General features: G+C 51.7%; 1 protein-coding gene across 3 annotated transcripts in view; it reads left to right on the forward strand.

Moving 5' to 3' along the window:
* The window catches only part of CNTFR (ciliary neurotrophic factor receptor), a 40,628-nt gene extending 29,455 nt beyond the window's left edge, over window positions 1-11,173 (forward strand). For 2 of the 3 annotated variants that reach the window (XM_036261212.1, XM_036261213.1), the window contains 6 exons: window positions 4,354-4,471; window positions 4,652-4,818; window positions 5,922-6,085; window positions 9,699-9,879; window positions 10,279-10,447; window positions 10,527-11,173. In XM_036261212.1, the coding sequence (XP_036117105.1) occupies window positions 4,354-4,471; window positions 4,652-4,818; window positions 5,922-6,085; window positions 9,699-9,879; window positions 10,279-10,447; window position 10,527 (800 nt within the window). In that variant the 3' untranslated portion in view covers window positions 10,528-11,173. Of the gene's footprint in view, window positions 1-4,353; window positions 4,472-4,651; window positions 4,819-5,921; window positions 6,086-9,698; window positions 9,880-10,278; window positions 10,448-10,526 lie in introns of those variants that run through there. The other variant, XM_036261214.1, reaches the window with a different exon arrangement.
* Window positions 11,174-18,610: the final 7,437 nt, after the last annotated feature.

Consider the following 18,610-nt stretch of genomic DNA (forward strand, 5'->3'; position numbering starts at 1 on the left):
GCCATGAATTGGCTGTAGCATTAGTAACCGGTACTTATCTCTCATTGCCTTATTTCCTTCTAAAGAGCTGGTCAGGGGAACAAGGGACATTAATCATGATTGTCTCAGTCACTTCATATTAGTAACAAGAGACTGGGTTTGGCAATACTCAATATCAAATTATGCTTCTTGCCAGCACTCAGAGAACAGGACAAAGTTACCCCTGATTTGTGGGTTGTTCAAATCAAAAATTATTTAATGTTTATCCTAAACATATATGATTTTTAAGTCTATATCTATGGGTACCTGATCATAAAAATGTTCTATTGAAAGTCCTCTTACTCAGACAGATCCCTGAATTGCTTTCTCTTGATCGACCTTCCTGCCCTCAGGTGGATACTCGCAAATACCTCTGAGGAGTCCCCTGTCCAGGATGATGAAGGGACCCATACACACATTAGAAAATAGGATCATAGGGTTCCCTTTAATAGTCTTTTGTTTACTAGACACAGCTGATGCAGTGTTGTTTTGATTTTAAGCTAAAACAAATCAGAGATTAATCCACTAACTGTATGTATTTATTTATTTCTTGACAACCACTTGGCTACTGGTGTGCCCTAGGCCCAGTGCAAAAACAAGGTCCTTGCCTGGGGATACTCCATTGTTGTTGGGGTTAAAGACCAGAGGACACACTCAACCAATCAAGATAGCAGGAAGATAGGAACTCCGTCCTGGGGGAGGCCCCAGGGCCAGCCTTGTGCTGTTAGGGGGAGTATTTGGGTGATGGGGGTTTTTTGTTTTGGAGAGAGAGAGAAACCTCCATTGGTACTCCACCCATTTATGCATTCATTGGTTGTCTTTTGTATGTGCCCCGACTAGAGATCTAACTGCAACCTTGGCTTTGGGGATGAGTCTCTAACTAGCTAGGCTCCTAATACAGGAGCCAGTCGTGTGTTGCTTCCCAAATGACTAGTTTTCTTTTTCTTTTGAACTAATTTCATCGGCAGTCAATGGTGAGAAATTAAATGTAATCCACTAACTTTAAACTGGACAGTTCTTACTCAGTTTTTAAAAAATTTGTATTTGATTGGTCAGGATGGGAGCTCCAGATCCCCTGGTTCAGCACTACTTTGCCCTGAGCCCTGTTGGCTGGGAAGGAAAGAGCAGCCTGTGGGAGGCAGGAAGGGGTATTTGGGAGTCCATAAGTTGGGATATATATCAAGGGATGCCACAAGACAAGGTTGGGACAGGCCATGACCCTTGAATGCCAGGCAGGAAGGAGGAGTGTGGGTGGGGCCTGGGCAGGGCTGGAGCTGGAAGGGTCCTGCCCCGCCCAGCCTGATCTGGCGTGGCCAGGGGTGTGGGCTGCTTGCCCCTCCTCCTCTTTGGGCCTCTGGGCCAGCCTCATGCATGCTGGGGGCTCCAGCCTAGGCGGGCTGGCGAGATGAGAGGAAAAACATGCGGTTTGGTGGGCTGGACATGGAAAAACAAGCCAATTAGGAGGAAAACAAACAAACCCCAGGCCAGCGAGGGCACACGCACACATGCACACGCACACACGGCCCCGCATGGGACCCAGGGACACCCTGCCACTGGCTGGCAGCATCACTGGACATTTCAGGAATCCCGACAAGAGGCAACTCAGGATGCCTGGGCATTCAGGAACACGCCTGTATACTCCGAGTGTGATACTATATGTATGCATGTGAGCTTCTCCTAACATGCTGTCATACAACGTTCAGCTCATACATGTGAACACACTTGGAATTCTGGGCACCTTTCCACACCCAGTTTGAAAAACAAATTCAGGCTTAAACTCCATCTTATATATGCAGTGTCTCAGGTATGTAGTCCTGCTGTCACTGTGTTTCAGACAGAGGCACATTTACACGTGCTCTCACAGCATACCTCAGCTGCACAGACCGTCTCAAACTCGAACAGCCTCTCCCTGAGTCACACACGCAGTCATTGTCACACACAGCCAATCACACAGTTACACGACTGCCCAGAGTCTCAGTCACACACATGAAGCCGCTCAGCATTACACACACAGCCACACAGTTGCATTGTCTTAAAAAATTGTTTCTCCCCCAACTCGCAGCACACTCACAACAGGCCTCCTGATCACACTCTGTCCCACAGCCTCACACTTGGTCTCTCACAGCACCCCCACCTCCGCCCACCCGGCCCCTCAGCTGGGCTCCAGCTGCAGCAAGTCACTCCTTTTCTTCCTTTTCTTTGTTTTTCTTTCCTCCTTTTCCCTCTGAGAAACCTGGTCCCTGTCAGGAAACCCAAGCCCTTCCCTACTCAGGGCCCAGGGCCAGGCAGGAGTAGCCAGATGACAGACAAAGCCCTGCCTGGCCCCCCAGCCCTCCATGACCTGCCCAGTTAGACAGGGAAATTTGTTTGAGGGGGAGGCTGGTTTGAGAGGGGAGGACCGTCTGAGAAATGGAGGAGGCTGGTCAATGGGGAGGCTGGTCAGGGGAAGGGGCCTGTGAGTCCATTGCCATGGCCTGCTCTGCCCTCCCCCCAATCCTGGGCGGGCAAAGCTGGGAGCTGACTCTGCAGGCTTCAATCCCTACCCCTCCACCCCCCAGTGCCCTTCTCCTTTGAAGCTGGGGGTAAGGGGGGGTGGTGGCAGAAGGGAGGAGTGGAAGCTTTTCAGCTGACCTCAGAATGTCCTTTCCTCCTGGGGTGCCTGCCAACTCTGGCCTGGCCCACAGGCCCCCACAAGGCACTTCCTGTGTCCTTGGCCGCCCCCCACCCCACCCCCACGCCTCTGTGCCCCTGGGCAGAGAGGGAAGGGATACAGTATGAAGATGGACACAGGGCCAGGAAGGCTTCCCAGGGGAGGCAGACAGCAGCGAGCAGAATGCAGGTTGCCCCTGTGGGGGCTTAGCTAGCTCTTGTCTCCTTTGCAGGCCTAAGGCATGCCGCTGCCTCTGCCCACAGCATTGCCCTCTCCACTTGCTACACCCAAGCTTCCCTGATGCCTCTCTGAGCCCCTATTTCTCCTGCTGCAAAGCCGGATGGGGTCCTGGGGGTTCAGCCCAAATACATACATGCATACTTTACACATACTGGACATGTGTGTACATGCAATCACACAGAGTCACTCACAGTCACGTGCATACTGGATGAAAGCCCACAGTTCCCCATGTGTCACCATGGCCACTCAGCAAGCATAGACATGCACTCCCCTTCACTGTCCCTGGCTTATTGAACTGCCCCCTCCTATTTCCTGTCCACCTGTCAGGCAGGAGGCGGGGAAGGGGAGAGGGGGACACAGGAGGGAGGTGTCAGTGTCCCTGGAGCCACCACAGACATTCCTTGCCTGGGTCAGATCACAGAAGCTGCCTCCTTCCAGGAACCTGAGCCGGCTGTCCTCACGCCTTACCCAGTGCCTGAGGGTGGGACAGCTGGACTTAAGTGCTCATGACATCCAGAGTGTGGTTAGACAGCAGAAAAGACTTCCCTAGTGTGTTTGTGTGTTCCTATCCTCGGGTGTAGTCCCAGCTTTGACTTGCTGTGTAGTCCCAGGCAGTCCCTCTTCCTCTCTGGACCTCCCTATTTCAGAGTGAAGACAGCTGCTGACCATGTAAAGGGCTTTTTAAAGGGTCTGTGATGGAGAAGCCAGGGCTAGGGCTGGGATGAGGTATACACCAAGGGAATAGCAGCTTCTAATCAGCAGGTACACACACATGTAGTCATACAGGAACACACACTCTGAGAGCCATGCACGTAGATTCTTCTACACGTGTACCTACATCCCATCACAGGTCAGTCATTCATGTCACATAGAGACATGTGCAACATATATAACCCATAGAGACATGTGCAACATGTACAGATAGAAACATGAACAGCCACCCGGTGCTTTTGTTGCTGTGGAACCACCAGGCCTGTCTTCATGTTTCTCATTCTCTACTGAGGGGAAGCCTGGGTGTCTCTTTTCCAGGGAGTGCACCCTGATCATCCCAGCAATCAGGCTCCCCTTGGCCTCTGTTGCCAAGTTTGGGAATGGACACAGTGTGGCAGGAGATGTGGGGCTGGGCTGATTCCCCCAGACAACACCTCCATCCTGTGATTGATGAGCTGAGGCCCGCAGCCCCCTGCTCCCCATAATTCCAGCGTCTATTGAGCAGGTGGGGGGGGGCTCCCTCTCCTTACAGCCCTTGTTTTTCTTTAATTAAACATCTGGCTCTCTGTGGCCTGGGAAGCCTCAGACCCTTGCTGACAGTCCCCCCCTCAACCTCTGGCATTGCTGATGGGTTAGAGGGGGAGAGCTGGGGTTCTGGGGCCCACCTGTCCCCATACTAGTGCAGGGGACGGGAAGCTCCAAGAATGCCCTGACCATGCTCTCTTCACCCCCAGTGCCGCCACGGGAGCCTGTGCTCAGCTGCCGCTCTAACACTTACCCCAAGGGTTTCTACTGCAGCTGGCATCTGCCTGCCCCCACCTACATCCCCAACACCTTCAATGTGACTGTGATGTGAGTAGACACACCTGTGACTCAGTTCCAATCCTGACCTCTGACCTCTCTCCTGCACACCCCACCCACCCCATGCCCACAGTCCAGACCCATAGCCCAGCCTTTGGCTTGACCTTCCCCAACCTCTGCCCGACCTGACCCTTGATGTTGGTAACCGTGCCTGGGCCTCACCCCTCCCAGGCACGGATCCAAAATTATGGTCTGTGAGAAGGACCCAGCCCTCAAGAACCGCTGTCACATCCGCTACATGCACCTGTTCTCCACCATCAAGTACAAGGTCTCGATAAGTGTCAGCAATGCCCTGGGCCACAACGCCACAGCTATCACCTTCGACGAGTTCACCATTGGTACGTGGGAAGAGGGGGGTCCCTGCTGCTTACTTTAATGGGAGTGTGTAAGTGGGTATGTGCCAGAGGTGTATATGAGCATTGGTGGGATATTCACATGTGTGCACAGGTATATGTGGTATGTATATGCACGCTGTACATATATGCAAGGCATTTATGTACCTGGGAACATTTGAGTGAATGTCCTTTACCTGCAGGGGCCGAGAGACCTCTATAGCAGCTCTTCCCATCATCTCTCTGGCTCCCACAGCATACAGGAGGGGGAGGGGGGGCAGGCTGGGCCAGACCCTTGTGCAGCTGCAGCCTCCACCCCCCCCCACACACTAATAGCTTCCTTACGGCCTGTGATGAATGAGGTGTCAGAACAGGAGACAGGAGTGGGACAGATACTGAGCCCCCCCCAACCCCCATCCCAGCCAGACCTCTGCCTATCTCTGCTCCATCCCAGCCAGACCCCTTGCCTTCTCTTACTGCTAGCCAGACCCAGCCAGACCCTCTGCTTGCCTCCCCACCCCATGGCTGGGTCTCCAGGCAGACTGTTTCTACATGAGGTGGGCCGTTATATGCTCCCATCAGATCCTCAGCCTACCTTCAACTGAGATCTGTAAAACCTGTGGTCTGCTTTTAACCTTGACCCACAGAGGCAACTCCAAACCCATACTCTTCTAAGGGAGTCCATGTCTCAGTTTGGAAATGGAAAAGTTGAAGTGAAAAGCCAGGCTTGGGGGGAGTGTATAATGCTGGTGTAGGAGGGGATATCCAGGTGACGATGAGGGTGACAGTAGAACCATCATATAGGCTTAGTAATTGGGATACTGGTGTCATCATGAGGATGGGGTTGGGATGATGGAGTGAAATTTGGGATATTGATATCATGAGTCAGTAACAGTGACTACTATAATGACAGTCATTGGTGATGATAGGATGTGAGAGTTGAAAGTAATGAAATGGTTGTTAAAGGTGCTGTCAGACCTGACAGCAGAGAAGAGGGATGGCAACCATGGTGGTTGACAATGTTGAGATGGTGGACATGGTGGCTGGGTGGATGAAGTGGTGGTGTTCCCAGAGATTAGTGTGGTAATGAAGCTATGTCTCCTGAACAGTGAAGCCTGATCCTCCAGAAAACGTGGTAGCCCGGCCGGTGCCCAGCAACCCTCGCCGGCTAGAGGTGACATGGCAGACCCCCTCCACCTGGCCCGACCCTGAATCCTTTCCTCTCAAGTTCTTTCTGCGCTACCGACCCCTCATTCTGGACCAGTGGCAGCATGTGAGTGCCCTATCTGACTTTGCTCAGATCCTGAGTGCCTGTATCCCCACTGGTAGCTGACTTAGTGTGAAGCCTGAGGGTAGTCAGGGAGGCTTTCTGTGGGGAGAAGTCACCAGGTGGGCCTGGTAGGATGGATGGAACTGAAAGAAATGTCCTGATCTAAGGCCCTTATAGGTTCCCGGTGACCCCCATTAGATGGGAACACATCTGTTTTTGTAGCTCCCCAGGGTTGTGGAGAGAAATGCTGGAAAAGATAGGCAGCAGGCAGTTTCCTTACTTCTGGCTCTCAGCCCTAATCAGGCATCTCCCTCTTACACTTTGGCCCAGTCTCTGGGCCTGTGCTGGACCCAAGGTCTAGGACAGTTCCTATCCTCAAGGATTTACAGATAGTCTCAAGGGGTCAGAATTAGGCAATGAAATCCAGTTTGGCTCAGGGTATGTGAGTGTTCAGGCCATGACTAGTGTCAGGGCTCCAAAGTCACATCTAGCTTAGAGGTCAGCTTAAGGTTATGGGTCAGAAGGTGGCCTGGGCTAGGAACTAAGCAATGGACAAGGGTGAGTGTGGGTCAAGCTGTGCTCTGAGATGTTACTCAAACCATGATAGCTCTGAGGAACATACAGAGGTTTGGGGCGTACTTGAGATTCTCTCTCCTTGATAGCCCTGGGTTCATAGAGTTGTGGGCACTGTGTTTGGCCTCTGAGGTAGTGTGGGCTAGGAGGGTGCTTCACGGGGCAACACAGGCTGGCACCTGGGGGTCAACTTGTATCCCCACCTCATCCACCAGGCTCTAGCCCCATCTCCTCATGTCCCCTCCCAGCTAGCCTTTAAAGTGCGTAATTCGATTCCAGGATGCCTGTCCGGGTTGCAGGCCTGGCCCCCACAAAGGCTGCTCACACTCTCACATGTTCTCTGACAGAGTCCGGAGTCCCTCCTGCCTGGCCAGCTGCCCGCGCCTAATGCATTGCTAATAACCAGGGTCTAGTTTCACAAGCCCCCCTCCCCAGCTAACGAGCTACAGGCAGCAGCCCCGCGCGCGTCGCGGCGCACACGCCTTGCAGTGGACCTGGCACACTGCCCACCACACACACGGAAACATGCACACACACACGTGGTCCCCAGGAGGAACCATGCTCCATACATACATGTGCTAACATGGCAAAGCCATGCACTGGCCTGCACATTGGCAGAGCTGACCCCCACACTGAAGTGGGAGAGCAAATATGTGGGGCTCTGTAGCAAGAATATGTGTGGCCTGTGGCACGTGCTAGCTCTGTTCCATGTCTCATTGGCATTACAGTTGGCCAGATTTATGGCTCTTTTGAACTTGAGTTTTGCTCTGAACAGAATCTACTCTTCCTGATTCTTGATCTTAGAGGCAGGTGTATGATTGGAGGTGTGGGGGTGTAGAGGGGAGAGGAGAGAAAAATAACACTTGGATTTTCAGGAGGAGATGAGAGATACAGGTCAGGAATTGCACAAGAATGGACACCATGAGGCCTGGCAGGGGCTATCTGTCCATGGACAAGGTGGGAGACAAATACTGGGACCCAGTTTGGGTTTTCCTTCCCAGTGTCTTCTGGCCCTAACTCAGCAGGGAGGCCAGGAGACTGGATGGAGGACTCAGGGGTGAGGCCAAAGCCAGCAACTAGGGAATTCCTGCCAGTTGAGGATCCATTCTCTTAAGGAGGTGGATTAAGGGATTAGGGACAACCTAGCAAGAAGGGCTCAGGCCTAGGAGATGTGGCTGCCAGAGGGCATTGGGCTTCTGGGACATATTCCTAGAGGTTTGGTGTCCAGCATAAGCCAACCAAGGAGGTGGTAATTTGATCTGCTTCCCATAGCTCTTTCACTTTGGGGAAAGACAGATGTGGAGGTCTTGGAGGCAAAGGAGGACCTGGGGATCCCCAAATCCTGTTAAGAGGGAGAATGAGCTGAAGGAGCTGGAGTTACTCAGCCAGAGGGAGTCTTTGCAGAGCAAAAGGGGAATGGGGGATCAAAGGTGGAACTGAAGCCCAATTCTAGGAGAGGAGGGACTGTGGGGCCCACTGATCTTCCAGGGCTGGGAGTAGAATATACTAAGCCCAGGTCTGGGCCCAAAGTGGCTCTCACCCTGACCCTGACCTTTACCAGTGCCTTCTTCTGCCTCAGGGCCATAGACTCAGAGGGAATTGGAGGGGCTTCCCACTTCACTTGGACTGAACTGCACACACACAAATACACATACACACATGTATGTACTCACAGTCTGTTAGATCAGGTAGCCCAGACCCTAGTTTTGGGGGTGGGGGGGCGGGGGGAGATTGGAACAGGGACCAAAAAAGTCCTGAGGCCAGACATGGCCCAGAGCAGCCCCCTCCTCCGCCACCCCCACCGGCTGCCCCTGTTTATGAGGCGGCTTAATGAGGCAGCGGGTGCCGCTGAGATGAACCAGAGCCCAGCTTGGGCCTGGGAGGGGTGCTGGACAGGCAGGCCAGCCTGGAGTATGGGGGGAGACCAGCAGGATAAGGCTGGCTAGGGCGGGGGTGGGGTGATGATGCCTCTAGGAAAAAATGGAGCAGCTGTTCTGCTGTCTTACCACCCTGAGAGCTGCCCCCAATCCTTTTCCACCTCAGGCAGGGCCATAACCACATTGAGGCCTTCTTGAAGGGGAGACTAGATGGGCCAGGCTGGTGGGTGCATTGGGCATCCAGGAACACAGGCTCCGAACTGGAACTCATGATATGACAGAGCTGACTGAAGTCTGTTGCTTAGCATGTGCGTGTCCTTATTACAACCCTGTGAGATAGATCGTTAACACCGTTTTACAGATGAGGACCTCAAGGCTTAAGGAAGTTAAGTGACTTGGTCACCTAGCTAGTAGGGAATGGAGCTAAAATTTGGACTAAGGCAGCCTAGCTCCATATCTGTGTTTGTAACCTTCCCTATAAACAGCTTCTTGATGGGAGAGGGCTGCACAGTGCCATTCTTTCTCACCCTGTTACTCTTGTTACCTCTAGGCTGGGACTGAGGTCAGGCTCAGGCTGGGGATTGTGACAGAACTGGGATGACAGCAGAGTCCAAACACTGAGCAAAATTCTCCTGCCCTGGCCAGTTTGGCTCGGTGGTTAGAGTGTCGGCCTGCGGTCCAGAGAGACCCAGGTTCGGTTCCCGCTAAGGGCGCGTACCTCGGTTGCAGTTTGTCCCCGGCCCTTGTTGGTTGTGTGGGTGGCAGCCACTCGATGTGTCCCTTTCACATCAATGTTTCTCTCTCTCTCTCTTCCTCTCTCTTTCTCCCACTCTATCTGAACAAAAAATGGAAAAATGTCCTCGGGTGAGGATAAAAAAAAATTCTCCTTACTCTCCCCTATGGGTGCTTCCAGTCACCCTAAAGATTTTCTTACTCTCCGTCTGAACTATCTTTGCTCCATTGAGGGTCTTATCCCTGAGATGTCTTTACTCTCCCACAGGAATATTCTCAATACCCCCTCACTCCCCCTGGGAAGTTTTCATTCCCTACAGGGGTGTCTTCACTCCTTTCCCCAGAATTGTTCTCATTTCCTTTGGGGGTGCCTTACTCTTCTGACTCCCAGAGGTCCCTCCCACCCCCACCTCCCACCTCTTATCTGGCTGCAGGTGGAGCTGTCTGATGGCACAGCACACACCATCACAGATGCCTATGCTGGGAAGGAGTACATCATCCAGGTGGCGGCCAAGGACAATGAGATTGGGACGTGGAGTGACTGGAGCGTGGCTGCCCATGCCACACCCTGGACTGAGGAGCCACGACACCTCACCACGGAGGCCCAAGCTCCGGGTGAGCCTGCCCACCCACTGTGTTCTCAGTCAGTGCACTGTTGCTTGGCTTTATCCTGCTCCCTTCAACTCCTCCTGGGACTTAGACCCTCTGCCTCAGGGGACTCCATACTCTGTGGCTGCCATACTCCCATTTATCTGTCCAGCCTCTGCTGTTCCTGATTCTTGCTGTCTGACATTCTTTGTAGAGGCCATTGGGTGGAGGGATCATCTCTGAGCCTTGGGGAAACAATCTGTCTGATGCGGGCAGGCAGGCGTGTTTGAGAGAGGAGGTAGGGGCTGTCTGATGGGGAGGCAGCACTGGTGTGATACAGGAAGCAGTAACTGCTCCTCATGAACCCCCAGATCTGGGTGGGACTCCAGCCCCCACCCTGCCCTGAGTTTCCCCCATGTTCCCCAGAGACCACGACCAGCACCACCAGCTCACTGGCACCCCCGCCCACCACGAAGATCTGTGACCCCGGGGAGCTGGGCAGCGGCGGAGGACCCTCAGCACCCTTCTTGATCAGTGTCCCTGTCACTCTGGCCCTGGCTGCCGCTGCTGCCACTGCCAGCAGTCTCCTGATCTGGTAAGTCAAGTGAGGCTGGGCAGCAGAGGGGAGCCCATCCTACTCTGGTCCCTCACAGTTCCCTGCCCTGTCTCCCCAGAGCCCGGCATCCCACGAGGACATGCCAGCGCACCTGCAGAGGAGCAGGAGGCCGGAGCTGAGCCCGCAGACCCCGGTTTCTATTTTGCACACGGGCAGGAGGACCTTCTGCATTCTTTTCAGACACAATTTGTAGAGACCCCGGCAGGCCCGGGCCTGCCGCCCCCTAGCCCCACCACACCACACCGGTCCTCCACCCTCCCTTAGGGGAGGAGGACCACGCAGCTAACCCACCCACCAAAGATCACCTCACCCCGACCCTGCCCCCTCGGGCTGGACCCTCCAACGCCAGCGACTCCCAGGAGCCCTCGGGGGGCCTGAGGGGATCCTCTGACATCTACAACTTCTCCTTCTGCCCCAGCCTCCTGTCTCTCCCAGGGTCTCTGTTGCCACCATCAGATTATAAGCTCCTGACACTGGGGGGGCCCAGCCATCCCCCTCCCCCCAGCGCCCATACTTTTCAGTCCCTCACCTCTTTTCCTGTTTTGTACAACCTTTTCCTTTCCCTGCTCCAACCCCACAGTATTTAATGCCCTGTCAGTCCCTTCTAGTCTGACTCAATGGTAACTTGCTGTATTTGAATTTTTTATAGATGTATATACAGGGGTGGGGAGTGGGGGGTTCTCATTAAACGTCACCATTTCATGAGTCCTTGGAACAGACTGCTTTGGGAGGGTATTCCTATTCCAAGGATCCCTCTTCTTTCAGGCCTGGAGGAGGAAGAAATTATAGTTGGAGAAAGACTGCTTCTTTGGAGGGTAGGGCTCCCTGGAGGTCAGGGGCAGATTGTGGGGAATGAAGTGTCCAATGAGGCGGGTACCATATGGTGTCCAGTCAGTCCTGGATGCTTCTGGATCCTGGCAAAGCAGAAGCCTGTCAAGGGTCATCTCTGGAGCTGCCGTCCACAGGTGCCAGGCCTGGGCTTGATCAACTGAGGCAAAGATGCAAGAAGGTGAGGAGGCCAGGCTTCATCCTTGGGGCACGGGGTGCGGGTGTCATCCCCACCATCTAGGAGACAGGTTCCAGGGATTCTAGCAAATCAGGCCTGGGCTCAGCCAGGCCACAGAGCTCAGAGTGCAGACATCTTGGGCATGGGCAGATGAAGAAGGCCACTTGGAATGTGGCTAAGGGTCAGGCCTGTGCTTCAGGACTAGAAACGTGGAGTATAAGGTTTACCCGGCAGTTAGGTTATAGTTAGGACTCAGTGTGAGCAGGGGATGATTGAGCTTTGGTTTAACAGGGTGCCTAGTCCATCTCTACACCCTGTCCACACACTTCTAGTTTCCAAACTGGGACTCCAGGGTCCCTTTGGTTTCTCCTCAGAGGAGAGGCCTCTGGCTGCCACAGGCCTGCTCAGATCTAGGCCCCCTTGTAGAAGCCACCTCATTGTGGACCCTTAGCTGAGAATGCCCGGGGATGGGGCCAGGTTGATGGGTACCTTTGGCTGGGGGTGAGGGGAAAGTGTTAGACTAGAACCCCAACCGGGGGAGCTAGGCACAGCTTTTTTCTGAGTGGCGAAAACAAGAAGAGAGAAGTGGAGTCAAGGTTGTGTGTACACTGAGCCTGCGCAGTACTCCCCATGGCAGGCTCTGATACCACACCTCCACTAACAGAAGGGGCCGACACACACACACACACAAATTTAAATCCTTTTCCTCAGACCAGGGTACAAAAATGGACATTCCTTACTGGTCTCACCAGGCCTGCCTGGGATCATGCTCTGGGAGGAGGATTCAGAGTCCTCAGCACTGATGAGTCGGGCCTGGACAGGACTTGGGGCCAGGTAAGGGGCTCAGAGTGAAGGGGCCTGGCTCTCCTACGGCCAGGACCAGTGGAGAAGGGTGTTCCAGCTGGGAGATCCCATGGAAAGCAAAGGCCTGATGTCAGTGCAGAAAGGCCTGTGGCTTTTCAAGCTGAATAGCCCCAGCTGTGGGAGCACATGGCTCCTTGTTCATGGGGAGAAGCTTCCAGGCTGGACATATGGTAAGTGGCTGTGGACCTGCCTCTGTACCCTGGACCCCCAATTCTGCCTGCCTGTCTGGTCCCTGCAAGGTGTGGCTTGGGCCTGAACCTGCACTCAGGTCCAGTATCAGTGGAGGGGACAGGGACCACCGACTGTTGCCAAGGACATTGTATTCCTGGGATGGGTCTGAGCCTACCCCTTCCCTATCCTTGAAGTATGGGGGCTGAAGTTAGGGGGTCTCTGGCCTGTGCTGTCTTCCTGCCTTGAGAGCCTTGGTCAACCCTGACCTACCAGCCGCCCACCCAGGGCTTGGGCATCAGCAATCTGGCCTCCATTAGCAACATGGGAAAGCAATTATGTGGGGTCTGGGGAGGAGGGGTGGGGTGGCTGCTGGAGCCTTGGAGGCTGGTAGGAAGGAGGACTGGGGCATCTCCCTGCCCCCAACCCCAAGAGAGAGACCAGCCCCTTTCCAAGCCCTAGGGTGGCTAGAAGGGCAGTGCTATGCCCCTAACCAGACTGGGCCTGGAGTCATCCCTCCTTGGGAGTTCTGGCCCTTGGCCTCACAGAGGCTGCTTGCCTTGAAGGGGCTTGACTGTTATCTGCTGCTGCCTCTCTCAGGCTCTTCCTTTACATCCATTATTTCTCATGGTGGTTCTGGGGATAAGTACAGACATCACATTTTGAAGCTAAGTCAGAATCTGGAGAATTAAAACACTGCTGAGGGGTCTGCTGTGGGGGAGTTGGATCTAAGGCCCAATGTGCATAGCAGCCCAGCCTCTCAGCTCACGAGTTCTTTGTTTCCTCAAGGTGCTCTGGCGATGGGGCACTCCTCTAAGCCCCATTGTTACAATGCTAATTTGTCTCTGTCCCTAACCACTTCTTGCTGAATCAATCCCTATCTCTGTCTCTGTTTCTCCCATTCCTATCTCAAGATATTTCTTTGTCCCAGTCCCTATTATGTTTCTCTCCTTATGTCTTTATTCCATCTCTGTCTCTCTGTGTCTCCATCTCCTATCTCTGCTGCCCTGTTTGTCTCTCTCTAACCATCTCTTTCTCTGTCTTCATCCCTGTCTTTGCCTTCTTGTTTCTCCTGTCTCTCAATCTTCCCTTTTTCTACCTTTCTCCCTTTCTGTCTCTGTGTGTCCACCACCATCTCAGAGTCTCTGTGTGTCTGTTTCTCACTGTTTATCTCCATCTTCGTGTCTCTTTGCCTCCCTCTGTGTTCCTGCGCTGGTCCAGACTCCAGCCTGTGGCCGCTGTGTCTCTCTGACCTGAGCTGGGGGCTATCCTGGCTTCTGCTGCCCCCTCTCGGCCACCTGCCTGCCCTTCATTCCTGCTTCTGGGCAGGCGGCTATCCGCACACACATCCCACATCTGCCTTCCAGCAGCCAGCCAGGAGAGAGGGAGGTGGTTGGGAGACACTAGGCAGGAATCCCTCCTGAGTAGCCTCCGGCCCTGAGAACACCCCAGAGCTAGTGAGCTCACTAACAACCTAGGCTGGGACTCTGAGGAAGTTCATTTTCACATGGAGAGAACGGAATGTTTGGCTCCAGTCCCTAGCTTTGTACACTGCACCTGTGTGTCTATGTTTTGAGGCCCACGTGTTCACTGTGCCCACACCCCAGAGCTACTGAACCTGACCCTCAGATGGTAACACCTGTCTTGGGGTGCAGGGCTAAAGCCCTGGGGGCAGAAAGGGTTGGGTATAATCTTCACACCCTTCTGAAGGAGGGCAAAGCAGGGAAGGAGATCTGAGGAGTGGAGTCTGATAGAGCCCGTCTGAGGAGGGAGGCTGGAGGGGACCTTATCTGATGGCCACTCTGATGAGGAAGGCTAATTTGAAGGTGAGTGGGTCTGAGGGCCTGTGTGACATGATTACTCTGAAGGGAGGCTGGTCTGATCCATGCTGCTGAAGAGATCTTGGAGAGGCCAATCTGAGGGGTAGGCCAATCGAGAAAGGGTCTGAAGGGTCCAGTCTGAGGAGAGACTACTCTGAAGGCACATGGGTCTGAGAATAGGATTACCAACTAGTCCTAACTTGCTTGGGACTTTCTCAGTTTTAGCACTGAACATCTCAAATCTTGGGAAACCCCTCAATCCCAAGCAAACCGGGACTGTTGGTCACCCTATTTGAGAAGGCCTTGCCTAACAGCACCAGACTGATGGGGGAGGCTGATCTGTGTGTGAGTAGATTCCAGGGGGCCTGGTCTGAAAATGCCAGTCTGAGGGAAGAGGCTGTTCAAGGGTAGAAACATTTTTGGGCAGTAATCAGGCCCAGAAGGGAGTAGATAGTTAAGGTCCTTCCAGAAGGGCAGTGGCTTGGGGCGTGGCCACCAGGGGGCAGGGCAAGCTCTCAGGAGAATCAGAGGCAAAGGCCCCAGGAAGGAGCCAGTGTGGAAAGTGTGCCTTCAATAGCATGCCCTGTGCCTCACGAGCTAGTTTGTGGTGATGGTGTACAACCATGTAATTGTGTTTTTGAGTGACTAGGTGACCAGGGGCACATGTGTGGTGTGTGAGTGTGTGGTCTGTGATGGAGAGTATGTATACCTAGTGTGGTTATGCCTGAGGCCTTACCTGGGCCTATATGGAAGAGAGCAGAAGCACCTTGGAGCGCCAGGGCAGGGAGGCAGTGGGAGTGAAGCAGTCAGAGAAGGTTCCCTGGAAGGGGCTGAGATGGGGAAGAGAGACGGGATCCAGGCTTCCCGACCTGTGCCTGCTCCTGCCCACCATAGTATTCCCTGAGAATCCCGACACAAGAGGTAAGTGCTTTGCTCACACTTAGGCATAGCCCCAGACCAGTCTGCATGACTAGGCCCTGCCTTCCTCTCTAGCTTCTCTCCTGCTTCCTTCAGCTGGCTCTCCTCCAGCTGAACACTGCCCCTTCTCCTGCCTAGCCCTGTTCCCCTAACATTGTTCCTATCTCCTACGCCCACACCTGGGTTCATGCTGCGCCCTGCCCAAATGCTCTCATGTGAAGCATTTGCGGTCCCTCTGATGTTGCCTTCATGAAACACTCCCTGTTCATTCCCTCTTTACCACGGACTGAACACCCACTATGTGCTGAGGCCTAGTCCTGTGGGCCTCTTTCTCCACAGGGACTTGAAAGGGCTGGGGACTGGGAGCTGCTAAGGTCTTGCCCATTGGAGGTTCTGAGGGGAGAGGTGTGGACCAGGCAGGCAAAGCCAGGGATCTTTGGGTTAGGACAGCAAAGTGAAGCCGGCATAGAATCACTTCACCCCATCCTAACCCCCACTAACAAAATGAACAAACGCCAAACAAAACAAAACAAAAAATGCTGCAGCAAACTCAAGTCCACCCAAATAAGGAAATTCTTTTTATAAACCTTAAAAATGTGATAGCCAACCCTGGCCAGGTGGCTCAGTTGGTTGAGTGTCATCCTGTACACCAAAAGGTTGTGGGTTTGATTCCCAGTTAGGGCATATACCTAGGTTGCAGGTTTAATCCCCAGGAGGCAACAAATTGATGTTTTTCTCTCATATTGATGTTTTCCTCTCCTCTCCTCTTTTCTCTCTCTCTCTCTCTCTCTCTCTCTCTCTCTCTCTCTCTCTCTCTCATATCCTTGGGTGAGGATTAAAAAGAAAAGTTATAGCCAAAGAACGTAACAGAAGATGATTCTGGTGCAAAAAGTGAGTGGTATGTTTCCTCACCCTATGCCCAAAACTAGCATTGAGAAAAGGCGAGTCAACAAAACACTGAGAATTCTTACTATTATCCTGTAATCTGAGAGAAGTGGACTGCTGAGTAAGTAGATTTAGGGAAAGTCTGGAAAAAAACCTCTGTAAGTAGAAGCTCCTGTGTTCCTTCATGAGACCCCAGGAGAGGCAAGAAGAGCCGCCATGGCTTTATATCTTCCCCAGTGTGGAGCTCAGGTTGGGGGAGACAAGCCAAAGCCTACAGGGTGGGATGTTCCCCACACCCCAGCTAGAACAAGATAGCTAACAGGACCTCAGAGAAGAAACAGAAGTCAGGCCCCAGTCAAGCCACCCTCAGACCACAGAAATGGTGGTGGGTGGGTTTGAAGGCAACAGCCAGCTTTCAAACCATAGCTCCTAAGGAAAGACAAATTGGTCTAGAGAATCTGAGAAGGAGCTCAAGGACCTACATTTCAGAGCAAGGAGAGGTCTACTAAAGTGAGCCATGGTAAATAGTTGTAAGAGAAAAGAAAACGGCATGGCCTTTAGGTATACAAACCACAGCCACAATATAGGTAAGAAGGAGGGAAAGTATGAAGGAAGGGAGAGACGGAGGGAGGGAGGGAGGGGGAAAAAGGAGCAAGGAATACTGAATAAAAAGAAAATAGATGAAGAACCCAATCTAGAAGAAAACACACCAAAGGAATAAAAGCAGATTCCTGGAATGTTCTTCCTGTAATAGAGGGCCTTAATTATAGTATAAGATTAATAGAACAAGAACTCAAAGACAAGATGATAAAATAAGATGAGATAAAGAGAGATTATAGAACTAAGAAAAAATAATAAAGGACCAAAACAATACCATTACAGATGTAATAAACCAGAAACAGCAAAAAACAGAATAGGTATGGCTGAAAATCAAAGTAATGAATGTTGTATAGGAAAGCCTTGTGATACTGAGAGTAAATGTGATGGGCAAAGATATTAAAGCAATCAGAATGACGTTAATAGATAGGACAAAAACAAGCTACCATGAACATAATTGTTGGCAGCCCTAAAGTAGAGTTTCCAAAAGTTAAATAGAAAAAGATATTAAGGTATAAAATACAGAAAAGCTTTCCCTGAAATGAAGGAAGACCTGAATAATCAGATTGAAAGTGCACACCATACACCAGAAAAATTGGTACAGAATAATTGACGTTAAGACACTGATTTAGTTACCAAACTTTGACAATAAAATAAGAATTTTTTTATGCCTAGGTTTTTTACCACAGCTTTTTTATAAAAACCTAGGCATAAAAAGCAAGTCACATACAGGGGAAAATGCAGCCTGATCTCAGATTTCTCTGAGGTAACACTTGGCAAAGATAATGAAGAATCTATCTATCTATCTATCTATCTATCTATCTATCTATCTATTCATCTTTGTTTTGGTTTAAGGCAAATAACTTTACCTCCATGAGCCTCAGATTCCTAATCTTCAAACTAGGGGTAACAAGATTTATCTTAGAGGATTTTTTTTTGTTTTTGTTTTTTAATTAATTTTTGTTACAGATGTTTCTCCTCCCCCCCCCCCCACTGATTCCCCCCTCCCCCACCCTCCCTGCCCTGTCCCCAGTTTGTTGTCCATGTCCACTGTTCACGCATACATGCGTATAAGTTATGTGGTTTATCTCTCTCCTCACCCCCTCTTCTGAGGATTGTCAGTCTGTACCCCACTGCCATGTCTCTGGGGCTACCCCATTCCTCAGACTGTTATGTTCATTATATTCCACAAATAAGTGAGATCATATGATACTTGTCTTTCTCTGTTTTGCTTGTTTCACTTAGGATGATACTTTCCAGGTCCCTCCATGTAGTCTCAAAGGATAAGAGATCTTTCTTTCTTACAGCTGCGTAGTACTCCATTGTGTATATGTATCACAGCTTTTTTATCCATTCGTCTACTGATGGACACTTGGGCTGTTTCCAGATCTTAGCTATTGTAAGTAGTGCTGCTACAAACATGGGGGTACATATAGTCTTTCTGATTGGTGTTTTTAGCTTCTTAGGGTATATTCCTAGAAGTGGGATCACTGGGTCAAATGGAAGTTCAATTTTTTATTTTTTGAGGTAACACCATATTGTTTTCCGTAGTGGCTGCACCAGTCTGCATTACCACCAGCAGTGCACTAGAGTCCCCTTTTCTCCACACCCTCGCCAACACTTGTTGTTTGATGATTTGTTGATGGCGGCCATTCTGACAGGTGTGAGATGATACCTCATTGTTGTTTTAATTTGCATCTCTCTGATGATTAGTGATGATGAGCATTTCTTCATATGTCTCTTAGCCATTTGTATGTCCTGTTTGGAGAGGTGTCTATTTAGTTCCTCTGCCCATTTTTTAATTGGGTTCTTTGTCTTCCTTTTGTGGAGTTGTATGAGCACTCTATATATATTGGAAATTAACCCCTTATCTGATATATCATT

The sequence above is a fragment of the Molossus molossus genome, unplaced genomic scaffold (assembly GCF_014108415.1).
Source record: "Molossus molossus isolate mMolMol1 unplaced genomic scaffold, mMolMol1.p scaffold_m16_p_14, whole genome shotgun sequence".
Lineage (NCBI taxonomy): Eukaryota > Metazoa > Chordata > Mammalia > Chiroptera > Molossidae > Molossus > Molossus molossus.